The 23,667-nt window shown below is 41.4% G+C and overlaps 1 protein-coding gene across 1 annotated transcript in view; it reads left to right on the plus strand.

The window, feature by feature from the left end:
* Positions 1 to 23,667, plus strand: part of setd5 (SET domain containing 5) — a 153,418-nt gene that overhangs the window by 85,636 nt on the left and 44,115 nt on the right. Inside the window, exons 9-17 of the mRNA XM_078209838.1 lie at positions 679 to 717; positions 2,814 to 3,056; positions 3,515 to 3,663; positions 4,689 to 4,806; positions 8,099 to 8,208; positions 9,150 to 9,399; positions 13,868 to 13,963; positions 17,765 to 18,010; positions 22,459 to 22,767. Coding sequence (XP_078065964.1) covers positions 679 to 717; positions 2,814 to 3,056; positions 3,515 to 3,663; positions 4,689 to 4,806; positions 8,099 to 8,208; positions 9,150 to 9,399; positions 13,868 to 13,963; positions 17,765 to 18,010; positions 22,459 to 22,767 — 1,560 coding nt within the window. The remainder of the gene's footprint in view (positions 1 to 678; positions 718 to 2,813; positions 3,057 to 3,514; positions 3,664 to 4,688; positions 4,807 to 8,098; positions 8,209 to 9,149; positions 9,400 to 13,867; positions 13,964 to 17,764; positions 18,011 to 22,458; positions 22,768 to 23,667) is intronic.

Consider the following 23,667-nt stretch of genomic DNA (forward strand, 5'->3'; position numbering starts at 1 on the left):
TAGCAACATTTGAAAATCCATCACTTACAAAGCAAATTTGGAACATTAAATTTAATAGAAAAGTGCAGGATGCATTGTCAGCAGATTTATCTTGTACCGTGCAGTGGAGAGAAATACCTATTCTAGATTTGCCATAATATATTGTATCTGCATACACTGGGCAGGGAAGATTGGTGGTGTGGGTGGGGGTTTGGGTGGGATGTTATTTTCAGCAGATTTTCCCTGCGGATTGAAGACATGAAAGAAATGATTATTCTGCCTCTTCTCCCAGGTGCCATTGGAGAAAACACAATTCACTGGAGCAAACCAGAAACAAAGCTTTGGTATATAGTTATTTTGTTAAATTCCATTAAGAAGCTGTTTAAGAGAACTTGATTTGTTCACTCTCGATTTTATCTAAAAGTGGCTATGATTATTTCTCCATGAAGGAGCTTGTACCCTATAAATGCAGCTATCTTTATATCTCCATGGCGAGTTTAGTTGGGAGAGGAGTTGAGGCCTAATATGGATGAACTCCCATGAAAACACAGGTTCGTGGTTGATTCCCCAAGGTTTGCTTTTATTTTGAAAAGCATTCCTGGGTTTGAGGGGGTTAAATGACATTGGATAATTAATGAGCACAGGCAGAGCTGATTACGTGGTTCCACAATAACTTTTCTATGATTTTGTTGTTCGCAGGCCTTTCGAGAAGGGTCCAGAAGATCCATGAGGATGAAGGTATGGATTGAGAGGGAGTTTTACAGTGTGAGATTTATTTCACAATGGCTGATCTTGGCTAAGTAAACATTTCTGCTGTAATTTTCAGATTTGGGATTGAGGGCAGGATTTTCCGGGCACGCTCATCCCAAGGCCGGGAAATCCCGCCCGAGGTCAATGGACCTTTGCACGGTCTGTGTCCTGGCCGCTACGATTACCGTGGTGGGCAGGACGGGAAAATTCCACCCAGAATCTCCATTCGAGCTCTCCTGGGCTGGAACTTCCCATTCGCTGCTATTGCACACAATTCTTAAATTGCTGGTTGATCTGTAAATATCTAATTTGCATAGTTTTTATTTTGTTGGCTTCAGATGTAACATCATTTCTTCTAAAATTCCATTTAGCCACTGACAATCCCCTCTGTCCCGAGCTTTGATAGGCCATGACAGTCCTTTGTTGCTTTTTAATTAGATTGAAGCGGTTGTCCAAATCTACAGTGAAGTTCTATTTTGTTTTGGAAAGCTTTCCTAAATGTGAGTTGATCTGTAATTATACTTCTTTTTGTTTCGCAAAAGGTCTATACTCCCATCAATAATTAAACGCATCTTCTTCAGGCTTCACAACTGTGCAAGCTCAGAATCTTCAGTCTTTGTTTCATTTGATAATCAACAGACTTTTAAAGCCTAAAGCTTGGAGGTTAATCATTACTTATTGGTTGACTTTTCTTACTTTATTTTTTTTCTTCAAGCTCTCCCAAAATTGTTTTTTCCATGTATTTTTAATCTGATTTTTTCTGAGCGTTTTTCAACAAAATATTGATAATGTTAGAATGCCCAGTGAGTGGGAAGATCCTGTGCTGCTTGGCTTTTGCCAAGGCAGGTTTTGAGCCAGCCGCTCAGAGATGTATAAAAATGACTTGTCTGCCTGCTTTCTTCCTGTCACTGGGGGCGTTAAGTGAAGTGGGAAGCTTGCCTGAGCTCAGTTGCTTCATTGACTTACGTGGGTGAGATCAGACTGTGGGAATCACAAGTCTGACTTCTAGTTCCTTCACTTTCTTGCGCAGCATTTATTATTGATGCAATCTTGGTTATTGATGCAATGTTCACCCAAGTCCCAAATGTTTGGAGTCTTTAACATGAATGTGTAAATGCAAGCACATCTGCCAAGCACGACAAGATTCAAAATGGAATGATTGATATTGGACAAGAAGATTTATAAATCTTTTTATAAAGGTTTAGCTGTTCCAAACAAAATAATTTATACTCAACATAAACCAGTTCAATTTGGTCATAGCCATTATTTTTAATCTTCTGTCTTGAAATTTGAGGTGCTGAAATAGAAAAAATAAAGAGAAGATTTGATTAAAAAGTTTGGACAGAGTGAACGAAGAACTGTTTCCTCCAGTTAAGGAGTCAGTGAGAAAGGCCTTCGATTTAAAATTGTCATTAAGACAATGAGAAGAGAGATTGGGAAAAAGATATTTATGTAGAGTTTACACAGCTGAAAACTATACCAAAAGGGTAATTGAAGTTGAGATTTGCATTTCCTTCAGAGAAAATTGGATCGAAATTTAATGAAGAGGATGACGTAAGTTTATGAGGAGAGAGAGAGGTAGATAGGCTGTTGGGTTAATTATGGATTATTCTAGCAAAGAGCTGGCAAAGATACAGTGGGAAAGTTGGTATCCACTGTGCTGTAAACTTTGGTGGTTTAACCTCATTCCCTCGGTCAGAAATCAGATCAGTTGAGGCTGGTAGATTTTTCAGTGATAGACCAGGGGCTGGATTCTCCAACCTCCCTTGCAGCTGGGATTCTCCCGTCCCGCTGCAGTGAACGGAGATTTGGCAGGGCATGAATAGCCGGAGAATTCCAGCCTATGTTTCCTTTAGGAAGTATTCCATGTTGTAGAGTGGAAATGTTCACATTGGGATGGGGGAGGAGAATTTAACATTGTCATTTTTCTGAGAAACTCTACTCGCACTTTAAGTGGAGTAATATTCTGGAACCAGATGTAAAAATACTGGGAGAGTTTGAAGGATCTACATTATTCTTGACAATGATGTTTCCATTTGGGAAGCAAACTTAATTTGTTCAATGTTGCTGATTTTTACATTTAGAACTCATTATCAGAAGCTCACGCGTTGGATGAAAATACAGCAGAGGGTTGGGAGAACCGGATACGCCTTTGGACAGATCAGTACGAGGAATCCTTTGCAAATCAATACAGTGCCGATGTACAGAACCTTTTAGAATTATATCGGTTAACCATGAAAGACTCTGTGGGAAAAAATGTGGTGCTGGACACTATTAATAAAACTGAACTGGCCTGTAACAACACAATTCTCGGCTCTCAGATGCAGGTAAGTGCTAACATCTCAATTGTGTTCAACTATATGCAGGTGGATGGTGTCAATGAACACAAATAAGCGAACACTTACTGAGACTTTGGGGTGGTTTTGTTAGAAGGTGTTAGCTTCACTCTAAATAAATGTAAAACAGGAAAGATTGGCTCCAATTGCATCCGTTATCAACAACCTTTCTGGAATAGAACAGTCAGAAGAGTCTTGACTTAAAATGTCTACTGCAAATTCAGGAATATAGTCAAGAGTGGATCTACTAGATAGTCTTCGTGCTGTGCATTTTAACCTGTAATTATGTCTTTAATTTTCTAAAATAAAATGTAGCTATTTAGTCTATTTAAAGTTATTTTTTTCTCAGTTGTAACTTATGTTGTAAAGTCAATTAAACCAGCGGGCTATTCCACATTAGTAGTAAAATAGTAGCCTTATTATCTATGTATTTTTCTTCCTGTTGATAGCTGCAGCTTGGTAAAGTCACAAGAGTTCAGCGGCATCGCAAAATCTTGCGAGCAGCTAGAGACCTAACACCGGACATACTTATTATCGAATACCGTGGCAAAGTGATGCTAAGGCAGCAGTTTGAAGTTAATGGACATTTCTTTAAAAGGTAGGACTGTATTGAGTCTGAGCCTCTGGTTGCCACAATAATGGTAGCTTTTGTGGTTTTGACCTTCCCAAAATGGAGACGCTTTGGAGGGATGTCAAGTCAATTTAAGCTGAAAAAGTAGTTTCTTTCTGAGGTCAAGGGTGAACCACATCCCCACAACTCACCACTCATGTTGATAGCATTATAGTGGCTAATGCACTACCTAGTATGATTTATTCTCTGGCCTGTGTTGATTAATTTTTCAGTAAGAGGAATGGAAATGCATTACACTTAGCTTTAGTACTTTGATTAATTCTGCATCTTGCTCCTGATCTTCATGTGGCTGACACTGTGAATGTGTTGATGCTGGATCAGACTAGAATCATAGAATCCCTGCAGTGCAGAAAGAGGCCAGTTGGCCCAGTGAGCTTGCACTGACAACAATCCCACCCGGACCCATCCCCGTAACCCCACATATTTACCCTGCTAATCTCCCTGACACTAAGGGGCCAAACAACCTAATCCACACATCTTTGGAGTGTGGGAGGAAACTGGAACACCTGGAGGAAACCCATGCAGACACGGGGACATCGTGCAAGCTCCACACAGTTACCCAAAGCCGGAATTTGAACCCAGGTTCCTGGCGTTGTGAGGCAGCAGTGCTAACCACTGTGCCACCGACTGTTTTTTTTCCTGTTCCTCTATAGCCTATGGTTGATATTGTGATAGTGGTTACTCATTAAGACAATTATGGATGCTGGAAATCTGAAATAAGAACAAAAATTGCTGGAAAAACTCAGCAGGTCAAGCAACATCTGTGGAGCGAAATAAAGTTAATGTCTTAGGTTGAGTGACCTTTCATCAGGGTTACTTGACCTGAAACATTAACTTTGTTTTTCCACACAGATGCTAACTGACCTGCTGAGTTTTTCCAACAGTTCCTGGTTTTAATGCATTTATTAAGCGCACATGAAAAAAGGACTAGTGGGAAAATAACTTCCAACTCAGAGTTAAGGAATCTTATTTGTCACCTTTGTGCATTACAGACCCTACCCCTTTGTGCTCTTCTACTCAAAATTCAATGAAGTGGAGATGTGTGTTGATGCTAGAACGTTTGGGAATGATGCACGGTTTATTAGGAGGTCCTGTGCTCCCAATGCGGAGGTCAGTTTTTTCTAATTTTAAGTGTGTTTCTACCAGTTTAATTATATATATTATGATAATTAATTGAAATTATTTTTCAAGAAGTGATTAAAAATTAACTATGCCTATCATGGTGCTGTGATTGTGAAGAAAAATGTTTATTTGCATTGCTATACAAATACCTTCTTAAATATACACATTGTTATGATGTGTTACTGTTTCTTCACAATATTTGCAGGGTGCATTTGCAGGACATCCCTCCAAATATTGAGACATTAAACTATGAGGCAGCCCGATATAAAGATTATTTTGCCCATAATCGATCTACTGAACCCAAATTGAACATATTAAACTTCTAAAATAATAATGTTAGCATTTAATGAATATATTCATTTATTATCTGAATGAATTGAATCCCTAAAACCCATTTATTAAGTTGAGAAAAAATAAGAATTCTTTGACTGAGGGGTACAGGTTGGCTTGACTACTGAGAATGGATGTGTCAATTTACTGGGGCAAATTTGGCTAGAATCAGCACAGAGAATGAACACCTCATACAGTGGTTAAAGTACAGCATCAAGATAACCAATACCAACTTATGTACAATGTTGGCAATTTGCACTCGACCTGACTACACTATACTGTCATGATATCCCGAACAGATGCCAAAAAACCATTCACACGTTTTTCACTAATGTAACTCTGAGAATTTTCTAGTTTATTTGGACAATTGTAGAAGCCTAGACCTTTAAATAGACAGCTTTGACATTTGTATTAGAATGATTAAGTTAAAAATTCTTTGCTGTGGTGTGGAGCAGATTTCCACAGGACTTCCTGACCTAAGCACCTTGCTGTCTTTCCTTGCTTCCCCAAAATGTGAGACAATGAAGCAGCTATGTTGTGTACCTACAAAAATATACCTTTCCCCACTCCTTATTTGGGTTTCCCTCTGCCTCGGAAAAGCAGCCAGCATAATCAAGGACCCCACGCACCCCGAACATACTCTCTTCCACCTTCTTCCATCGGGAAAAAGATACAAAAGTCTGAGATCACTTACCAACTTACTCAAGAACAGCTTCTTCCCTGCTGCCTTCAGACTTTTGAATGGACCTACCTTATATTAAGCTGATCTTTCTCGACACCCTAGCGATGATTGTAACACCCTCTTCTTTCCTTCTCCCCTATGTACTCAATGTATGGTATGCTTTGTTTGCATATTGCTGTATCACTGTATCCCAATACATGTGACAAAAATAAATCAAATCAGATTCTCTTTCTCGGTTCCCCCCTGGAGAACTTGAATAGACTTTGCAAGTGCCACTGTATCTGCTGGAGGAGACAAAAGAATAGGCCACAATTTTCCTCTAGAGTTGAGCTTGTCCCTATGACAGCACAGCCAATTATTTCCTATAAAGGATGTCAACTGATGTAGTAGGAGGTCTGTACTAGTCCATGGGAGTGTTACAGGTTTTGAGCCTGCAGGTCTTTGGTATGGTAATGTTAGTCACATTCATAAGCAATCTGAGTGTTTTGGATTCTTGGCGGTTGCCATATCCCCAGCATCCAATTATGCAGTATCTTGTACAATTGAGCCGAAGGGCCTGTTTCCGTGCTGTCTGCCTCTCTGACTCTAATTCGAGATGAACAATATATGTTGACCTTGCCAGGGACGTCCACTTCCTACAAAAAAAAGTATTTAAAAAAAAAATGTGTCCTGGGGTGTAACAGAAAGAACCTCCAGTGATCCAAACTGATATTGTGGCTTTCACGTTTGATAAAACATGCTTTTGCCAATGTTTCTGATGGCAGACTGAAATCCTGTAGTTAGATGGGGCCCGCTGCAAATTGTTAAGCTATTTTATTTTGCAGACAACAAACCTGAATAATAGATGAAAAACATCTTGGTTTAATTAACTTCAATGGAAGAAAACATTAAGCAAAACAATCTTCTTCAGCAGTCTTGATTAACTTTTCATGAGCAACCTTTGAATGGATCAGCTCAGGGCCTGAGATGAATAAACTTGCACTTTTGCTAAGGCCAGGCTTTCTCCCCAGACCTAATTAGTTGGCTGGCTGACTGCTCCATGTCTCTTTTTCACATCGTTTTGGGTGTTTACAAGAAGTAGGAGGGCAGGACCTGCAATTCCTTCTCCATTCAGTAGGCTGCTCAAGTCGAAACAATTAACCCCACCTTTCGAAAGCATATTCACGGCAGGCACTTTATGCTGAGCTCACACATATAGAAACATCCCCACATTAGGTGCCAATGTTCACTGGAATCTCTAAATCTCAATGTGTACTGTTATGTGTATCTAACCCTTTGACAGCCTCATTTAATTCAGTGTTGGCATTTTTTATCATAAATTGTTCTAAGATTCTGCAGAAACAGCATAATCAGAATGCCAAAATCATCAAAGTAAGATCTTTCCAAATCTGCCGAATTTGGTTGAAGTTAAAAGCAAATTACTGCTGATGCTGGAATCTGAAACCAAAAAAGGAAATGCTGGAAAATCTCAGCGGGTCTGGCAGCATCTGTAAGGAGAGAAAAGAGCTGATGTTTCGAGTCCAGATGACCCTTTTGTTGATTGGTTTTATATCTGTGTCACAGAATAAGCCAAGAAATCTGCTTGTGTTTATATTATACATTCCTCTTTTATTTTTAAAAGAGGGTAATTTCTGAATCCTTTTTCTAAACTCAAAAGCATTCATTCTGTGGCTGTCTTTCCATAGTTTAAGAGGCCATAATTCCTGAATTATCCTTGCTGCTCCTTTCGTTCCTTCCCAATGCATCAGTGTCCTTTCCTCCCAGTAAACATTCCATAAAATCCGAGATGTGCAACATTTCTTTCAATATTAAAATAATATGTTTTGAAATAAATATTTCCTTCACCATTGAAGTTACTCTGATGTCCTCCCCTAACTCTTTCATCCTGCCATTCCTCATTATTTAGGTTTACTTGAAATATAATTTTACTAAGTTGTAAAATACAATAGTTTATAATTTTTGATTGTATATTTTTGCCCCTGCATTTGGGTTCATTTGCTGTAAGATACTGTTCTTAACTAGTGCATGCACAGATTGTACATTTTTTAAATGCTGCAGTCACGTAAGTTTAGTTAGTGTTCCGTTCAGCTAGAATTAGAGCCCTTATTTATATTGTCCTACGTTGGCAACCCTTTGGCACAATTCTGCTAGCTAAAAAAAGACTCTACAAAACCGCGATGGCAGCAAGTGAGATAAATTGGGTTTGACCTATTTAAGAATCATAAAAGAAAAAGAAGCTAGCTACAACTTGCATACTATTTCCCCTAGGTACGGCACATGATCGCTGATGGGATGATCCACCTTTGTATATACGCCATCACAAACATCCCAAAGGACAGTGAGGTGACCATTGGCTTTGACTATGAATACAGCAGCTGGTAAGTCAGATCAGCTTTCTTACAGGAGTTATCAAAGTGCATGATACTATTATTTTCTGAACCAACCACTGTTATAGAACAAAAATTTAGTGGTTACATTTTTGCCTTTTTAGCAGGACGAGCTAATGATGGATGGTGCAAATGGGGGTTCAAGACTACATTATTTAAATCAAATAAGGGAGAGATTGGATTGGTCGGGCAAGGGGTGGGATGGGCAAGGGGTGGGATAGGCAGGACACAAGGCAAGAGGGCGAGGGGAAGGAAAAAGGAAACACTTAGCAGAATCTTCTTTGTGAGGGACAGAGAATTTGCCAGGCTGGAGAAGGACTGGGACAGGGAAGCGTAGACATATAAAAGTCTTTCCGGATGGGGATAACTCTCTAAAGTAGGGGATGTTTTGGTTAAATTGTTAGGGATGGCTCAATGGCCAAAAAAGGGATGCAGGGGATTGGGGTCAGAGAGGTAATGATGATTCTTTGTTGGTACCTGCTGGTCTCGACTGTACTTGCCCTGGACTTCCTCAGATCTACCTGACCATCTAAATTCTGCAAACCTTCCTGGGGCTCGGAATTCTCTCTCGGATGGGAAGTATTCTCGGGCAGGGTGAATATTCATTTGAATATCTGCATGTTCTGACTCGTGCATTTCATTACCTGCGAGCAGCACACCTGTTTTTACACGGTGTAAACTGAATATGTTGAATGTCCGAGGCAGCAGAACAGCTGCTATTTGAGAGCAGGATGAGTTAGCAATCAGAGTTAGTACTTAGTTGGCATCTCCGATTTACACAGGAGCTCTTTTACACCTTCACATGCAAATAGGAGTCGCGTACTCTTCCTGTGCGTTTCACATCTTAGTCAAACTATGCAAATGGGGAAAGCTGGTTGAATATACTGTCTAGTCTTCATTTAATAAAGTTTGTATTATTCACTTCATTGCAGTAAATATAAAGTAGACTGTGCCTGCCACAAGGGGAACCAGAATTGTCCAGTACAGAAACATAACCAGGGATCAATGGAGCCCCCAGTAGGTGCGGAGACACGACGGAGAAAAGCCAGGCGGAAAGAATGGGAGATGGAGTCGGAGCTCAATCAGGCCTCTGATGAAAACAGCAACCAGCAGCAAGAGGAGCCAGCAGAACCCAAAGACGAACCGGAGTTACCTGCACAAAACCCAGCAAGTGACAGTGAGGTATGCATGCACACACATTAATGGAAGACAACTTCCATACTGGAGTTTACTCCAGATACATGTGAAACACGTGATATGTTAATTTATATCTTTGCCTACACGTACCCTGCATCCAAATCATAGAATCCCTACAGTGCAGAAGGAGGCCATTCAGCCCATCGAGTTTACACCGACCACAATCCCACCCAAGTCCCGTAACCACACATATTTACCCTGCTAATTCCCATGACACTAAAGGGCAATTTAGCATGGTCAGTCAACCTAACCCACACATCTTTGGACTGTGGGAGGAAACCAGAGCACCCAGAGGAAACCCACGCAAACACAGGGAGAATGTGCAAACTCCACACACAGTGACCTGAGCCTGGAATTGAGCCCTGTCCCCTGGCGCTGTGAGGCAGCAGGGCTAACCACTGTGCCACCGTGCTGCTCAGTGGTAAACTAAATCATGTTTGCTTTTTTACTTAAATTAAAAGAGCAATGTGAGTAGCCAGGGCAGTATAATGCACCATCAGTGTTCGAAAGAGTGAAAGATATTTTCACATTAAGATAAAATATTTTGAGAAAGAAAAAAAATTAAAAACATTAAAGCAGAATAAATTTGATGTACATAAGTTTTCTAACTGGTTCATGTGCTGAAGCTAATGTTGAGTTACATCAGATTAGGTATTAACTATGTAGTTTCTTCTGGCATTCGATTAATGAGCCAGAAAGTTACAATGCTATCTTTTTATTTCTCATTTATATGTAACCATCTGACACTACAGATTTTAACAGGATTGCTGTCAAAGATTATTTGGCTCCAAGCTCTTGAACATGCACTGGCTATTACACAACCACCAGCTCCTCAAACCCTAACCACTTTCTTTGCATCATACAACGAATGTAGTGAAGGTGGCACAGTGCAAGGAAGTCGGGGAAGCAAGATGCACATATCAGAATTGCGCCAATACTAAAATAACTAGAACTCTTTTTGTTACATTAAGGTCAACACCTTTGTGACATGATTATCACAGAATCCCGTTTCAAAATTGGAACATAATTTGGGGGGCACGGTGGCACAGTGGTTAGCGTGGTTACAGCGCCAGGGACCCTGGTTCAATTCCAGTCTGGGGTGACTGTGTGGAGTTTGCATGTCCTCCCAGTATCTGCGTGGGTTTACTCCAGGTGTTTTGGTTTCCTCTCACACTCCAAAGATGTGCGGGTTAGGTTGATTGGCCATGCTAAATTGACCCTTAGAGACAGGGTGACTAGCAGGGTAAATATGTGGGGTTGCGGCGATGGCGCCTGGGTGGGATTGTTGTTGGTGCAGACTTGGTGGGCCGAATGGCTTCCTTCTGCACTGTAGAGATTCTATGAATAACATTCTCATGTTTTCAGCTTACAATTGTTTTGAACTGAACCAGTTGAGTTGCACTGGCCAATTTACTGCGACTAGGACAATAACATCCTATCAGATGGAGGCATCACATAAATACATTGCTTGTACCAATGATCCACTCAGCTAACGTATATACATAATAAAACTAGATCATAATCCATTTTTATTAATATTAGTTGATGTCCTACTCTCTCCACTGGTCATGGAAGGCTTCAAGTGCATCTGTGAACACTGCATCGTCTCTCTCCAGGATCAGTTGGGCATTACAAGGTTGGAAATGAGAGGCAAGTAGTCTGAGCAAAATTGCCCACAAATCCATAAGGCTGTTCTCCAATCTGCCTGCCCCTTGTGCACCAAAAATCAGGAGCATTGGACTAAAATTCAACTAAAAGCTGGGGAGCGGTCCTCTTAAATAATGAAAGAAGGCCTGCAACTTCTGACATTGCTATTAAACATAAACATTGAGCTCAACAATAGGCAAGGAGTCTGGATATCTGTAAAGTGGACAGCAAGATGCTTTGCCAATCCAAGTCTGGAGGAAAATGAGTGAAAGAAAATAGAGCAAATGCAGCAATAAATGATTGGACAACCCTTCATGCAGAATGGAATTCCCTTTCTGAGAAGGCTGAAGTCGTAAGCCTGATTCCTGAGGAACATTATTCCATTCAAATCGTATAACCCCAAGTGTTTGAGCCTTGGCACTCCTAAGTCAGGGCAGTGTTTAGCACCTGAATGACTTTGATTCTACATCCAGGCAGCTAATACATTCATCCAGTATGTCCGTGAATCTTATGAATTTATTTGAATATCTATTGCCCCAAATGCATCTAAGGATATATTGCACAGCAAGAATCCCCTTCTCTGACAGCCATTGAAGTTGCTAATGCACAAATAGGGATTGTGGGGGAGCAGATCAGATAGAATGGCTGCTACCTCAGCTTCTTCTGCAGGCAGCAAAGTTCTAGACTGTTAGAAAGTTAGAGTAAAATATAGATGTATGGACACCTTTATTTCATGATAAAGCGTTCTCTGTTATAATTCGGGCCGTGCATCTGATGAAAGAAGCCGGCACTATTTTGCTGGAACCTCCGTATTTAGGGTATCTCTACAGGGTCTGACTATGGAAATGTGCAACCCGGGTGTGAACATGCAATTGCCTAACCATTTTCCCTAACTTAGAGACTGAGAACTCATTGCCCCCTTCTTTCCCAGAAGAAGTCAATGAAGTGATCTGGATCTTAGCAATAAATTCAGTGGGAGGGATCAGTGTGACAAACCTCAATATAGTGGTTGCCAGTTGATTTATGACCAGCACCCCATTTGAACTTGCTTGTCAGGGCAACCCTTCTGTATTTTTCCATGACAAAGTAGTAAAACCCTTTAATTTAGAGAAAAATATGTAATATGATGTTCATAGAATCTTAGAATCCTACAGTGTAGAAAGAGGCCATTTGACCTCCTGAGTCTGCACCGTCTACAATCCCACCCAGGCCCTATCCCCATAACCTTATGCATTTACCCTATGCATGACACTAAGGCAATTTAGCACGGCCAATCAACCTAACCCGCACATCTTTGGACTGTGGGAGGAAACCAGAGCACCCAGAGGAAACCCACGCAGACATGGGGAGAATGTGCAAACTCCACTCGGACAGTGACCCAAGCCAGGAATCGAACACGGGTCCCTGGTGCTGTGATGCAGTCGTGCTAACCACTGTGCCACAGTGCTGCCCCTACTATGTTGCAATAACTGTGTTACCCCAATCATAACCTTAATTATATCTTTATGAATTTATTTGAATATCTCTTGCCCCTCATGCAGCTAAAACACAATGGCAGAATTTTCTGCATCATTAGTTGCTGTAACCAACTTTCCCGCACTGCACAGTGTACTGTTCCAATCTGATGCATCAAAAGGTCGCATTTCTATCAAGCAAAGATTGTAAGAAAGCTGCTATCCTTATCCATCATTTTTCAACCCTATTTTGCTCAGTGAGAATTGTTTTTGTTTTACATTTTTTCAGCAACTCCTGTGATATTCCATACCAACTCAAAAAAAAACATTTGCCAAACAATGGGTCTGGATGAAGGCATGTTGCTCGATGTTGAAACACCTTCAGAATGATTGAACTAACATTCAACATTTAGAGCAAATTTTTTTAAAAAATCCAACAATACCAATAGGGGCGGCACGGTAGCACAGTGGTTAGCACTGCTGCCTCACAGCGCCAGGGACCCGGGTTCGATTTCCGGCTTGGGTCACTGTCAGTGTGGAGTTTGCACATTCTCCCCGTGTCTGTGTGGGTTTCCTCCGGGTGCTCCGGTTTCCTCCCACAGTCCAAAGATGTGCGGGTTAGGTGGATTGGCCATGCTAAATTGCCCCTTAGCGTCAGGGGGACTAGCTCGGGTAAATGCATAGGGTAATGGGGTTATGGGGATAGGATATGGGTGGGATTGTGGTCGGTGCAGACTCGATGGGCCGAATGGCCTTCTTCTGCGCTGGAGGGATTCTATGATCCTACCACATATCTGAACAATATTGGGAACACAATATTTATGGATTCAACATCAGAAAAATCAGCAATCTGATTAATTATGCAGAAATTGGTCATATAAATCTGATAATATGTTATTCTAGTGGGCATATGTACCCTGTGGAGGGAAATAGCAAAATCTGTTGTTTTATCCTGAGTGTTAGAGCACACAACACAAGAGTTTGCAACAGAAAGCAGTTTTTCTGGGGTTTGAAAAGAATGCCCAAGTCAATAGCAATACACTATAAAGTTAATCCTCACTTGTCTAAGTGTGAGCAATTACATTGATTTTGTTCATACATCTACCATTGGTGAAAAAAGGAAATAGTTGGCTTCAAGTAAAGCTTAATTTTGCAGGTGGTTGAAATGTTTTATGATGTCACAAGGAAGGGCTGTGACATAAGTGACGTCATTGTGGGCAGTGAAATATTAGTTTATGTTTCACAGGTGGCATTGAGCAACATCATGTCAATGCTGCCATTGTGGTGCTGTCATAGCCATAGTTTTTACATCCAACACTACTCACTGTATTGACTTCTTTTTCTTTAAACAGGAAGGGCCCGGGGAAGGAGAGCGAATAAAAGTAGAAGAAGAAAACGAGGAGTCGGAAATGGATGAACAGCTCCGTGCATTAGCACAAAGTAAACTGGTAAGGGACAGAGTCATAATGTGGAGATGAAGAATCTCTTAGCTGCTAGATGTCATGCACACTGTTAGTATGGACTTAGCAGTCCAATGCAGCAGAACATTGGCCACAGGAAAAATAGGCGTGGGGAGGAAAATAGTGCCCTTGTGTTTTGAAGCTACGTGTGAGGAAAGTGTTGGAAGTAATGATGCTTTCCCAAATATGATAGCCATCACCCATGGGGAAAGAAATGATCAGGGTGCCTGTACAGAGAGATGCATTTGGGAGAGAGAAAAATGGACATGTACAGTGGAGACAGTCATTGAATGGAGGAAGAGGAAAATAGATGTATTTGCAGGGATGAAGCAACTTGTCAATAGGGAAAAACAGCAGGGATTTCAGTTGTGAAAACCAAAGGTGATGATCCATAACGTTGCTGGAAAGGTTTTCTGTGAGGATTGTCCTTTTGAATAGCTTCAGCTGGTTAGCAGAGCAGGTTAATGGGTGGGTGTGTTTTCTCAGCCGAAATAATCTCTGGGGGAAGGGAGTAGAGCACTTGCACAGGGCAGTGCTGTTTGGGAGAGAACCACAAAGTGCCGATAGATGAGGGATCTTACCCTCTTTATATGTTGGTATGCACGAGCAATCTGAGTGTTGGGCAGCTTTAATCGGGCAGTAATGTATATAGATTAAGTATCCATGTTGGCACTGACAATGGGATATGCATTTTACTGTGGTAAGCTGGCTAGATGGTTATTTTTATGAATGGGTCAATTTCAAAATAGATTTTAATACTGGTTGTTAGTGAATTGATCTCAGCTGAGTAAGCAAAAACAGGGCTGTCATCCAAATTGCCACTAATCTACCAAGTAGAACTGATGCTTATTTTTCCAGCTCATTGGAAAACCCAGAACCTTACAACTTGGGCATATAGAGATGATCCTATGAACCCATTTATCTTTTTATTTGTTCTTAACATATGTGCCACACTGGGGCTATATTAATTACCTATTCCTAGTTGCCTTGAGGAAGTGGTCACCTCAGAGACATTAAAAATCGGCCATGTATTGTTAGACTTGAGTTGCGCCCTTTTTCCTAAAGGATGCGACTGTGATGATGCATAAGCTGGTTATTTGTTTCCCCTGATGTTAAACCGTACAAAGCCAGATTTGTTGAATTCGGTTTCACTACTTCTGAACCTTTGAACTCTCAATCTGTGATCTGCAAGTCCAGAACCACACCATCATGCTGCAATACCATGGTTGTATTCAGCAAGCAATGTCATCTCTCCCTGCCTACCCCCTTTTTAATCCCTCACTTGTATTTAACATAATCCAGCCCAACTCTTCTTTATTCATGTTATGTGTGGCTTGCATAATAATTCAGTCCATTCTGCTCTTGCCAATAGAACCTTGAACTGCTGTTAGCATGTAATAACACTTCCTTCTGCTGCATGAATGGATGACACATGATTGTCTGTTTGAGAAGTAAATACATCTTGCCCCTCTGTTATTATACTGTTACATTGCAATCATGTTGTACTGTTCTATGTGATTATGAATTGTCCCAACAGGATCTCATTCTAGTTTCTAGCTGAACTTATCTGCCTAGTTCAGAGGCAATGCAGATGCTAATGCAGATATGGAAAATCCGGAAATACTCAACAGATCAGGAGACAAGCGGTTTTGAAATAGATCTGTCTAGTTGCTGATTTTCTTTCCAGAGAACTCTCTTTCCCAGTTAAGAACATTTTTAAAAAGTTGAGTTTTGATAGTGTAAATAGAGAGAAACTTTTTCCACAGGCAGGAGGGTTGGTAACCAAAGGACATAGGTTTAAGGTAATTGGCAAAAATCCAAGGAGAAGATCATTTTTTTTGCAGCGTGTTATGATTTGGAATGCACCACGTGAAAGGGTCCAGTAGTAACTTTCAAAAGAAAATTGGATGTTTGCTTGTTAAAGAGAAATCTGTAGGATGATGGGGGAAAGAACAAGGAAGTCAAGCTGATTAATTGGCACGGACACAATGAACCTGACCAGCTGCCTTCAGTGCTGTGTGATTCTATGAATTTATTTTCTATTCCTCTCGTAGATTTCCTCGTGCCAGTCATTATTCCCTACAGTGAACCTATGAGTAGCTAACCTATTGTTAAATCTCAACTGATTGCCTCTCCATTCCATCCTTTGGGAAAGCATCTTCTACTGATAGTGTGACTAAAGTTGGAAACTCACCAAATGGGGAATTGCCCTCCAAGGTCTATTCAACTCTATCCTGGCAAAGGTATTAATTAGGTTCAGTAATATCAGGCAGGATAGGTACAGATCATTAAAGCATCATTAGTTCCTTTGTAAACTTGTGTGTTGTATCTAAACCTGAGGAAGATTAACAATCATATCTCAACTCCTGTGTACAGGAGTGATTTGCCTTGGGCAAGCAGCATCTGTTCAATATTGTGTATATGAAGATCTGTTACGTTCCAACAGGGTACATCAGTATATAATAAAATTGGAATGATATACCTTTAAAACTGATGACCATATATGCTGATCTGATACATCCCATAACACAAATAATATATAAAAGATTGATAGTTATTTCTTGGTTAAAAAAAACTCTTCTGTCATTTCACACCATGAAAACTCAGATCCAGTATCACGATTTAAACATCCCTATTGGTCATATAACAGTGCTCTAAAGTTGCACGTTGTTGTGCCAACACAAGATCCAATCTGCATGTCTTAATTCAATAAGCGAAAGTGTACAGAAGGATGTAATGCACAAGGATCGAGCAACTAACTATTGTAGTTTTAATCCCAGTTTATGGTTTATTTGAATGGTACAGTTTTATAAGATATTGTCAACAACCAATGTATTCCCCATATGTTAGGTTAGGGTTTTTAACCAGGCTGATTTGAAATGCCTGTTTGAAGACCATTCCTTTTTTGCATGGTCTTCCTACACTTGACCCTATCACCATTTCCTTTCCCGTCCCCCTTAATAAATACTGCTCTGACCATACAATCTTGTGCTTGTAACCTTTACTGTACATGTCAAGTGAGAAACGTTTGATTTTTTGATGAATTCGAACATGATAGTTTCAAGAGAGCTCATCAAGATCTCAAGAGCTCATCTAGGTTGCAAAATCCAACAGAGAGCCCAGAATTCGATGTCCAGTACAATCTTGTATCTCTTAAAATCTTGAAGTATTGAGAATTTGATCTGGATGGAGAATTTACCAGCTGAGAGCACCAGCATGGACAGAACACAGCGTGCTTGCCACCTGGGAGCGCCGGTGTGGAAGGAACACAACGCGCTTGCCACTTGGGAGCACCAGTGTCGATGGATATGGCGCATTAACCTCTTGAGAACCTGCATGGAAAGAAGAGGGAGCTTTTACTCCTCGGGAGCTTGTCGTGTTTTGGAATTAGCACAGTGTTACTGTTTAAAGTCTGAAATATACCATCCTTTAGGGCAGCTAAACAAAATAAACCCAGCAATTCAGTGGGTGTGCATGCTGTTTCAGGTTGGGAGGGGGAGGAAATATTTTTACCTGCTTTGAGAGTACTTTGTCTTTGTTGCAGCCACGGTAACCAGCATTGATCTAGACAAATGTAGTGGCATAGTGATCGAAAGTAATAACGAAAGGAAAGTAGAAAGAATGCAAAGTATTGCAGCAGTAATCTCGGGTGCTCATGATGGTTCTATCAAGACAAACGGTTTGCCCATTGAGAGGTATGGGAAGAAATAAGTTGTTGAGGGTAAGATTTTGATCCTCTGAGTGGTTTGTTTATGCTTTTTTGTTTTCTTTGACGCTCATTGTTCACAGTCGCGGGAGCAGCGGAAGATGGAAGCCATCATGCAGGTATTTGAGAACTTAGAGAAGAGAAAGAAAAGGCGTGAACAGGTGGTTGAGCGCGGTGCTAGTCAGCCTGGTGTCGATGTCAACCCGGAGACCCCAACCACAGATGTGGAAGAGGTGAAACTGGAGCCTGCAGCAGAAGAACCGCCGCCCAGTGGGGCAAAAACGCCACAGCTTGCCGGGGTAAACACACGGCGAACTTCACAGCTAGGGGTAAGCAGAGAATTTAAATGGCAAGTGGGCAAAGAAGCATGAGAAAAGCTATTAGTGTTGCTGCTGCAACATTGAGCAGAGAAGGTTAGGAATTTCTTGGTGCTAATTGTCTAGTAGTGAAGTTCTGTGCTTCCGTGGGTATGGGTTTTGCTCAGATACCTGCAGTTTGGGAGTGGACAAGGTAACTTTGCTCCATGATTTGTGGTTTGGAGTTTAGCCTATTGAAATTGAAGATGCTTGGTAAGATGATCAGTGGGCTTTGCTTCTCACCTTTTCACCAGAAGTAAGGCAGTAATTTCATCATCAATCTTTCTGCTCCTATTTCGTATGTTCATAATTCGAGAGAATACAGTCCCATACTGAAAGGGAGTGAAACATTTTGCCAAGCTATCATGATGTGACATGTTTCTTGCAACAAATTCTTGAGGGAAAAGGAAATGGTTGAGGAAACACTCCACTTCTCTGTGGAAAAATATATTTCTTCATCTCACATCTTGCACCCACTGCTCGATTTGAGCTGGCACCTGGTGGAAAATGGCCCAATGTCGGCTCACTTCATGGCGTGTGAAGGATGATTGTTTGAAAATTGGCCTACAAAGCGAGGGTATCTGTTTAATTAAAACAAGCATCTAAAATACAATAACTTGGAGAAGTTTGCTACCTGGTTCACCTTCAGGGAAACTTTCTGATTAATGGTTAAAGTGCAATTCCAAACCTTTCAATACCATGTAGGAGAGGCGATGGCCTAGTGGTATTATTGTAGACTATTAATCCATAAACTCAGCTAACGTTCTGGGGAACCGAGTTCGAATCCCTCCACGGCAGATGGTGGAATTTGAATTCAATTAAAAAATATATCTGGAATTAAGAATCTACTGATGGCCATGAAACCATTGTCGATTGTTGGAAAAACCCATCTTGGTTCACTAATGTCCTTTAGGGAAGGAAATCTGCTGTCCTTACCCGGTTTGGCCTACACATGACTCCAGAGCCACAGCAAAGTGGTTACTCTGAACTGCCCTCCAAGGGCAACAAGGGATGGGCAACAAATGCTGTAAGAAGTTTAACAACACCAGGTTAAAGTCCAACAGCTTTATTTGGTAACAAAAGCCTTTGGTGGCTTTTGCTACCAAATAAACCTGTTGGACTTTAACCTGGTGTTGTTAAACTTCTTACTGTGTTTACCCCAGTCCAACGCTGGCATCTCCACATCACAACAAATGCTGGCCAGCCAATGATGCCCATGTCCCACAAATGAATAAAAAAGTGTCAAAAGGATCAAGTAGAGATCTAATTGAGTCATGTTTGTAGCTGGTGATGTTCAGAAACACTTGTCAGGGGCACTATTTAGAAATTAGGGGTATGAGGAGACTTTTTTTCTCTCAGAGGGATGTGTGACTTTGGAACTCTTCCTCAGAAGGTGGTGGAGGCAGGGGCACTGAATATTTTTAAGGTAGAGTAGATTGGTTCTTGCTAGGCAAGGGAATCAAACGTTTTAGGGGGCTGATGGGAATGTGGAATTCGAAACACAACCAAGTCAGCCATGATCTTATTGAATGGTGGAGCAGGCTCTAGAGGCTGAATGGCCTACTTTCTGCTCCTATTTCGTATGATCATAATTCGAGAGAATACAGTCCCAATCCACTACATCTTTCCTAACGGGGCAATACCACTATCTCAGAAATCACACCATGGCACTCCCTCAAAGGCAAGTATGCATATAATTCCAGAATGGTCTACTTGAGGCTTTTTTCCCACCTGTTTGATGCTGTGTCACTACAAAGCTGAAAAAGGAAATCTTTTTATTCAGAGCTTCCATCGCACTGAGGCGGCTCCAGAGCAATCCACATCCAGCATCCTGCTTTGAAAACTCTGCTCACATTGCGACAGCTGTGGCAAAGTACACCTCGACAGCTAAGACAGTGCACAACAACCCAACTGTGTACCAGGTTTTGTTGAAATCCGCCTGTTAGTTATGAGATGCATTGTTTACAGGCAAACAGACTAATGGGCAAAAGCGTTACCTCCGCCCATCCTCCATGAAGGATGTAAAAATGAAAGTTTATTATGCATTGAAGTAATCATTGAGAGTCTTTGTGCTGTAGCTGTTCATCTTGAAAGGCAGCTCAAAAGCAAATTTGATTTTTGACTTTGAGAGCTTACACTGCAGTTGAAAACTTGATTGCGTATTTGTCACTAGTAATGCAGACAAATTATTCTTCAGAATTTATCTTTTCCAATCTGCATACAGGACTTCAAAAAGAAAAAGTTTAAAGTAGCATTTGGTTTGTGCAGTATCCATTAACTGCCACTGGGGGTAGCTGTTGCATGTTTCTGCCGCATGCTGGTTGACGGCAGCTTATAACCTCTGTTCTAGGATTGATTTTGAGTCTCAGCATCTGGGAAGATGGTGCGTTTGATCATTTGCATGGGCAACACCACTACTTCTGCATTAACATACACTCATGGTTGGGGGGGGTGGAATCTAAGTTTACTTGCATCTACTAAAGAAACTGGATAAAATGAAAAGATTTCTTTGTAACATCCGTTGAGACTGACCTACATCTGGGCAAACAACTTGTGAGATTACACAACAAACGACACCAGCTAGGAATCCACCCCCCCGCCCCCCCCACTGGCCCATCCTGAACCGTAAAACCTGTAATAAAAGCAAAATACTGCAGATGGTGGAAACCTGAAATAAGAACAGAAAATGCTGGATAAACTCAGCAGGTCTGGCAACCACCTGTGGAAAGAGAAACACAGATAATGTTTTGAGTCCATATGACCCATCTACACTCTGGACTCGAAACATTAACTCTTGTTTTTCACGCGAGGGTTGTAACGGGATTTGTGGCGGCAAGATTTATTGGATAAACATATGGATGACATTGGAATAGTGTAGATTAGAGGGGCTTTAGATTGGTTTCACTGGTCAGCGCAACATCGAGGGCCGAAGGGCCTGTACTGCGCTGTAATGTTCTATGTTCTATAAGATCTCAGTTTGAGATCTTCCCCAAACTCTCTCTCCCCCCCCCTTGCTGGTGATGTAACCAACGTGTCACCATCAATTTGAATACATTTAAATATTCTTCATGGCATAGCACCATTGCTTCCAGGTTGTCAGCATCTCCCCCCTGCCGGCGGGAATCACTACTTGGTTCCCAGAAATGGAAACCTGCCTTGATGACTACGCCGGGGTCTCGGAAGTGAGTATGGCCCCGGGGTAGTAAGGTTCATGGCTGAGCAGTGCCCTGGTACTGCCAGGTTGGCACTGCCAGGAGCAGGGCCACCAGAGAAACCCATTGGGCAGACCCAAATATTGAGTGGGGGGGGGGGAGGGTTCCTCTTGTCTCCCGAGGGTCCCGATATTTGTGTCCTTTACTTTGCCTTGCTGCAAGAATGCTGGTGCAAAACGCACCCCCCTGCTTCTTTTTGACAAAATGTCAGAAAATCTGAATGAAAATCTTGTGTGTTTCTGGGGAGAAACATGCCAGTTTTCAGTCAGAACCTGACACTTTGCCAATTTTTTAAAAACTTTCCTTCGCCTTCGTGTTCTCCCGGATGAGGGATATTTGAAGTAAAGTTTTAAAGTTTATTTATTGGTGTCACAAGTAAGGTTTACATTAACATTGCAATGAAGTTACTGTGAAATTCCCCTAGTCACCACATTCCGGCGTCTGTTTGGGTCAATGCACCCTGACCAGCACGTCTTTCAGACCGTGGGAGGAAACCGGAGCACCCGGAGGAAACCCACGCAGACACGGGGAGAACGTGCAAATTCCACAAGCCGGGAATCGAACCTGGATTCCTGGCGCTGTGAGGCCCATTTGTGCAAAAGAACTAGTTGATGTGTCCAACACACAGGTTCCTGGTCAGCTGTACTTCTATTCCCATATCATCCATCTTAGACCCTTTTGAATACAATTGTAAACTCCGAGAAAATAATGGGATTTCTGTTCACGTTGATTGTTTTCTTCCCCGATCCCATTTATCTGTGTTAGGTTCAAATCCAAATCACAGAAATGAAGTTACTATTTCTCAGTTGGCTTACACTAAATTAGCATTTGAACTTTGGCCATGTAACACAGTAAATTGAACCGGTTCGGACAAAAGCAGTATAGGGGACATGGAGTCTGAGTTGCTAATTTACTGCAGTGCAATAGGGAAGAAATAAATGAGATGACATGACTTTACCGGACTGCTCTTCGATTGGTGGTGTGGGCCTGGGTAAGGTGCTCTTTCAGAGAGACAGTGTAGACTCGATGGGCTGAATGGCCTCTTTCTGCACTGTAGGGATTCCATGCTTGGCAGTAATTGGTACAATGTCTCGATTCAACAATTTCAATTTTTTAAATGAGATTGATTAGAGGTTAATTTTTGGATTATAGAATGTACACAGTTTACTTGAAGAACCTTTGTTTAATGATCTCACGTCTTTAATATAGGAGCAAGTTCCAGAGAAGCCTGCTAAACCTCCCACATCAAAACCAACAAAGCCCAGACCCAAAAATCGGTTCTCACGCTATCGCTCCAGTTCAGCACAGCGACTACGTCGACAGCGACAAGCAAGCAGCCAGTCAGAACCAGCACCAGTTGTAGCAGTGGAGGAGGGAGCAACAGGGGCTGTTGTGACAGACTCCACATCTACGGAAGGCGTGGCAAGTGTAGGAGCCCCAGGAGTTGAGATTACATCAGGATCTGCAATTGCCTCCCAACCAAATCGAACCAACCTCAAGTACCCTAAAACTAAAAGAGTAAGTGTGCGTGCAAATGGGACCCAGCTGATCTTCCTTCAACTATCGCTGATATGAGAAATCTAAACTGGACTGCTTGATCATGATGTAAGAGACCCCAGAGATTCATGATTTCCAGATATAGAGAAAACTACATTCCCTTATTTCTGACAGTTACACACATTTAAATGAATCGCAAAGCACTGCCACCACCCCCAAAACCAACTGTATTACAACAGCAAATATCTATGATTTGGTTCAAGAACTCTTCATTATGAGCCCAATGAGCCTGGCGTTGAAGAAATTTGGTTACCAAATTGATTTGTGGCAATTATATGGGATTTATCTGAGTGGTATTTATTTAATCATCTGATCAGCATTAATACCTAAGCTCTGTCATAGTGTTTTACTAAGAGTGCAGGCAATTGTCTTTGTGTTGGATGGAGTTTTTGAGGGTTCCGATGGGGTTATTGTTGTAAATTCTCCTTCAACTTTCTTGTGTTTTACCCATGACCCTGGATCCTTGGTGGAGACTATAGTTAACCAGTGGAATCCCAGTCTGGGTGTAAGTTTCCAACCTTCCTGACATTTCCTGGTGGTGAGGTTTACATTAAATGATGTGGCCTCCGTACTGTTATGATGGAAAATGTGTTACCCTTTCTCACCCATAATAAACATTGGTGCCACAGGTTCTTCCTACTTTAAATTCACTTAAACTTTCAGCATTTCTTTAGTCCTAGCTGTGACTGAAGAATCCTTTCATGTTAGTCATTGGAGCTTCCTTTATGTTTCTCAAGATCAGAGTTCCTTTTTTCTGCCTGACACTTGCAACCAAAAACCACTTGTGTTTTTTAACATACTTGAAATTTCCATTGGTTATAGATCAACCCAGAATATATCTTATAGTAAATATCTTTGCCA

Source organism: Mustelus asterias, chromosome 3, assembly GCF_964213995.1.
Source record: "Mustelus asterias chromosome 3, sMusAst1.hap1.1, whole genome shotgun sequence".
Lineage (NCBI taxonomy): Eukaryota > Metazoa > Chordata > Chondrichthyes > Carcharhiniformes > Triakidae > Mustelus > Mustelus asterias.